This window comes from Crocuta crocuta, unplaced genomic scaffold, assembly GCF_008692635.1.
Source record: "Crocuta crocuta isolate KB4526 unplaced genomic scaffold, BGI_CrCroc_1.0 scaffold149, whole genome shotgun sequence".
NCBI classification, from domain to species: Eukaryota; Metazoa; Chordata; class Mammalia; order Carnivora; family Hyaenidae; genus Crocuta; species Crocuta crocuta.
In genome coordinates, this window is record NW_027551561.1 from 6,029,588 (window position 1) to 6,034,934 (window position 5,347).

General features: G+C 40.1%; 1 protein-coding gene across 1 annotated transcript in view; it reads left to right on the top strand.

Annotated features, from left to right (window-relative positions):
* NF1 (neurofibromin 1) overlaps positions 1-5,347 on the top strand; it is a 200,939-nt gene that overhangs the window by 30,624 nt on the left and 164,968 nt on the right. Inside the window, 1 exon segment of the mRNA XM_077749858.1 lies at positions 4,725-4,898. Coding sequence (XP_077605984.1) covers positions 4,725-4,898 — 174 coding nt within the window.

Genomic DNA, 5,347 nt, shown 5'->3' on the forward strand with positions numbered 1-5,347 from the left:
GTTTTTTTCATATTTTTTTTTTTTGCCTTTTTTTTTTTAATGTTTTTTATTTATTTCTAGGAGAGAGAGACAGAGAGAGACAGCGTGAGCAGGGGAGGGTCAGAGAGAGAGGGAGTCACAGACTGAAACAGGCTCCAGGCTCTGAGCTGGCAGTCAGCACAGAGCCTGACGCGGGGCTCGAACCCACGAACCGCGAGATCATGACCTAAGCGAAAGTCGGACGCTTAACCGACTAAGCCACCCAGGCGCCCCATTTGTTCATATATTTTTGTTAACCGATGCTTTTAATTCTATGGACTGGAATTCCAAAACTGGGATTCTGTGTCAAGGGTGTTGGCATTTAAAATTTTTAATAGTTATTTTTAGTTTTATATTCCCCAGTATTTACAGCATGTCACCTTTTCACCAATATGAATTAGAATGCCTGTTGTTCTGCATTGTCACCAGGACTGTGTGTTTAGTCTTTAATGAAGTGAAAAAGAGCATCTCATTTTATTCCTTGTGATTAGCGAGGTTCAGGTTCATTTCTGTTTCTTGGTCATTTGCATGTTTTCTTTTGCATGCCTGTTGAATTTATTTTTACTTATATTTTTTTACCGGTCTCTTATTAACTGATGGGACTTTTTGTCTCTTACTTACTGATACCACATTTGATTTACAAGAATGTTTTATAGCTTCCACATTCTTCGTTTTTGGGGAGATTTTTAAAAATTTAATTGTGGTGGGGCGCCTGGGTGTCTTAGTCGGTTAAGCGTCCGACTTTCGCTTAGGTCATGATCTCGCGGTTCATGGGTTCGAGCCCCGCGTCAGGCTCTGTGCTGACTGCCAGCTCAGAGCCTGGAGCCTATTTCAGAGTCTGTATCTCCCTCTCTCTCTGACCCTCCCTGCTCATGCTCTCTCTCTCTCTTCTAGAAATAAATAAAAATAAAAATTTAATTGTGGTTAGAAAATGGTGGTACTGATCTGCTCAAAGAGGGTCCTGAGGTCATCAGAATAGGATGTGTATCATTTCATTAGGGCACGATTTAATGTAAATGTTTAAACTGCACTTACAACTAAATCTGTAGTTCTCGAAAACTGCTGCAGGGGCCTGAGAGCCCCCTGGGAATACACTGGGGGGAGAAGCTTGGTTTTGCTGTCTGAGCTCCCCAGCCCTCTGGCAGCCAGCAGGCTCCTGGTCGCTGGTAATCACACCTAGGTCTTTATTATAAAGCAAACAAAGAAGACACAACAAACAAATAGAACCGTTAGCAGACAGGATTGGGCTTTCATTGACACATTGTTGATTGCAGACTATACGAAAAGTGGTTCTCTTTTTCAGTTTATAATTTTTGTTATTACTATTTTATTGTACTCTTACTGTCTTCGGGGAGGGAGTCTAATGGCTCACCACAATAGAACTTTATTATACGTGTGAAATGCTAATGAGCCACTGATCCGAGTACCTGTGGGACGGTTCCGTAGGACCTTGCACAGCTAAGATGCCGCCTTGAAAACATAGCTTCTGTGGAAGTTGCTTCTCTTCTGCTGGCCTGAAGGGAAGACATGGGAAGTCATGCTGAGGATTTTTATGGGCCAGGCCCGGAAATGTCATCTTTCTTTCACATTCCATTGGGTAGAACTGTCACATGGCCATATTTAACTGCAAGAGAGCCTGAGAAATACATTTATATCCCCTGGAACCAAGGAATGAAGGAATCAGGAGAGAGAGGGGGAGTCAAGGATGGCTTAGTCTCCCTGGAATTCCCAGTTGTTTCTTTATGGATGAAAACTGTATATCAGGAGTACCTGTGCACAAGGCAAATAATGCGGCTATATGTGCTGCGAGAAGTGTGGGGCCTCACTTGGGCTTGAAATAAGAATAGAACTTAGAAAAAAGAGTCATTCAGGCCAGGGTGATCAAGGAAATGGATTGCGTACAGATGTTAAAAGGAATGTTCAGAAAAGTTGGTTAGCCTTGAAGATGGGAAATTCATGCAAGCAATGGTAAGAAATGAGGATGAAGAGGCAGAGGTGAATAATCTGGAAGATAACTGCGAGCCGGTTTGGATTTAAACTTTATTCTTTAGGCAATGAGGAAAATTCCACAAAGTTCCAGGTTAACGGTGAGATAGGCAAAGTAGTGTTTTTGGCTGATAAAAAGAAAGTCCAAAGTGGGAGCTAGGTCAAAATAAATAGGAGTTTAGCCTTTAAAAGTTTTATTTACTTATTTATATTCTGGTAAAATAATTTATCCTTTTAACCCTCTATAAGCGTACAATTTAGTGGCATCAAGTATTCTCACTGCATTTTGCAAGCATCACCACTATGTGTTGGTGAACTTTTTATGGTTATCTTCAATTCTGTATGTTAAACAGTAAACCCTCCTTCCCCCTCATCTCTAGCCCCTGGTAAACTCTGTTCTACTTTTTGTCTCTTTGAATTTCCCATTCTAGGTACCTCACATAAGTGGAATCACACAGTATTTGTCCTTCTATGTCTGGCTTATGTCATTTAGCATAATGTTTTGTAGCATTATCAGAGTTTCATTACTTATTACGGCTGAATATTCTGTTTTATGTGTGTACACACACACACACACCACATTTTGTTTATCCTAGAAATTTCTTGTGGGTGGTGATATTTCATTGTGGTTTCGATTTGAACTTTCTTAATTTTTTAGTATAGTTTATTGTCAAGTTGGTTTTCATGTAACATCCAGTGCTCATCCCAACAAGTGCCCTCCTCCATGCCCATCACTCATTTTCACCTCTCCCCCACCCCCATCAACCCTCAGTTTGTTCTCAGTATTTAAGAGTCTCTTATGGTTTGCCTCCCTCCCTCTACGTAACTGTTTTCCTCCCTTCCTCTCCCCCATGGTCTTTTGTTAAGTTTCTCCTGATCCACATATGAGTGAAAACGTACGGTATCCTTCTTTCTCTGCCTGACTTATTTCACTTAGCAGAACACCCTCAAGTTTCATCCACATTGCTACAAATGGCCAGACTTCATTCCTTCTCATTGCCATGTAGTATTCCATTGTATATTTAACTATATCTTTGCACTTTCTTAAGTTTTAAAAAAAGTTAAGTAATCTCTACACTCAATGTGGGGCTCGAACTCGTGACCCTGAGATTAATAGTTGGATGCTCTTCTGACTGAGCCAGCCAGGCGCCCTTTCTAATGACTGACTACGTTGAACATCTTTTCATAAGCTTATTGGCCATTTGTATTTCTTTGACGGTGTCTATTAAAGTTCTTTGCCCATTTTTAAATTGAACTGTTTATTTGTTGTTGTTGTTGAGCTGTCAGAGTTCTTTACATGTCGTGAATGGTAATCCCCAATCAGATGTATGATTTGTAAGTGTTTTCTCCCATTCAGGTCATGATCTCATGGTTTGTGAGTTTGAGCCCCGCATCGGGCTCTACACTAACAGCACAAGAGCCCACTGGGGATTCTGTCTCTCCCTTTCTGTGTCCCTTCCTTGCTTGTACTCTCTCTCTCTTTCTCAAAATAAGTAAATAAACTTAAAAAAAAAAACAGTGGTGTTCTCACTTTAATCCTGAGTTTTGGTAATTTGGGTCTTAGGTCTTTTTTTTCTTAATCGGTCTAGCTAAAGGTCTCTCAAATTTCTTGACCCATTCAAAGAACCAACTTTAAAAAATATTTATTTATTTATTTATTTACTTATTTAGAGAGAGAGCAGGGGAGGGGCAGAGGGAGAGGACAGTGAGTTCCATGTGGGGTTCGAACCCACAAACCGTGAGATCATGACCTGAGCCGAAATCAGGAGTCTGAAGCTCACTGACTGAGCCACCCAGATGCCCCGAGAGCTTTCTTCTTCTTGTTGTGAGCATTTCCAGCTATAAAGCTTCCTCTCAGCACTGTTTCCACTGCATCCCATTTTTGGTGTGTTGTGTTTTCACTTTGATCTATTTCAAGATGTTTTCTAATTTCCTTTGTGACTTTTTTCTTTGACCATTGTTGTTTAATTCTTACATATCTGTGAACTTTTCCAGTTTTCTTTCTGCTGTTGGTTTCTAGTTTCATTGTGATCAGAAAAAATATTTCATAGGATTTCAGTATCTTTAAATTTATTAAGAACTTTCTTGTGGCCTAAACATATATCCAGGATATTGTTCGTGTGAATTGGAGAAGAATACATATTCTGCTGTTTGATCAGTTTAGCTTTTGACACATTATATCTGAGAATTCACGTACGTGGAGATGTGAGGAAGAAAAGCAGAGGGAGAAATTTGTTGGTGAGCTGCAAAGAGGGCTTGAGATCACAAGAATGGGTAATTTTTTGTGAAGAACAGACTGTAGAGCAATATCGCTATATCCTTAGAAGGCTGAAAGTTGAATATTGTCTGGAGTTTTAGAAAAGGATCGATAGTTTGACATAGACCATGACCAAGGTAGTACAGTATTTAGAAATATTTTGAACGAGAATATGATCAACTGAATTCAGGGTGGAGAAGTCAACTACCATGTTTAGGAAGGACTGTTTCTTAAGTTCCTTTGATCATTCAACAAAGAAAGTGAAGAACTGATTCTGATTTGGGGGATTTGAGAAACATTTCAGGGATGACAGCTACTTAAATTATGAAATAAAAATTGGAAATATCAAGAATGTGGTTGTAGAGTATGATTTTGAGATGCCGATAGTTGGCTCTTTGATGAGGCAGATCTGAAATGTTAGAAACTTTGCATATTGTCTTGTTTCTGTATTTGAATTCTGTAGAAGTTGTTTCTGGACAGCCTACGGAAAGCACTCGCTGGCCACGGAGGAAGCAGGCAGCTGACCGAGAGTGCTGCGATCGCCTGTGTGAAACTGTGTAAGGCCAGTACTTACATCAACTGGGAGGACAACTCTGTCATCTTCCTACTAGTCCAGTCCATGGTGGTGGATCTTAAGGTAATTTGCTTTTTACATCTCTGCTACGGACTTGAAGAACACTGAAGGAAAAAGAAACTTCCAGCATTAGTGTTATTATGCTAGATCGTTGTCAGAGATCATTGCTAACGCTGAAGTTCTGAATCTTCTTTGAGGATACGTTCATAGGACCTGCTTTTGTTGTTTTTGTGTTATTCAGACTAAACAAAGTGGCCTGGAATATGACGAAAACACAGAATTAACCAGCTCTCTTAAGTTACCGCAAGCATTCAGACTTGGTTTTACAATAATGTAGAGAGGAGGGCCTGAAAGGCACCATACGTGGTATAGTGAGAACTTGAGCAGACCAGTGAACTACGGCGTTTCGTGCTTTCTGCTCCTTCTGGCAACTGAACGTTCTTGCCATCTCTGTGACTGCTGTGTTGATATTATTAAATACTAGTAAAAAAAAAAAAAAAAAATACCGCATG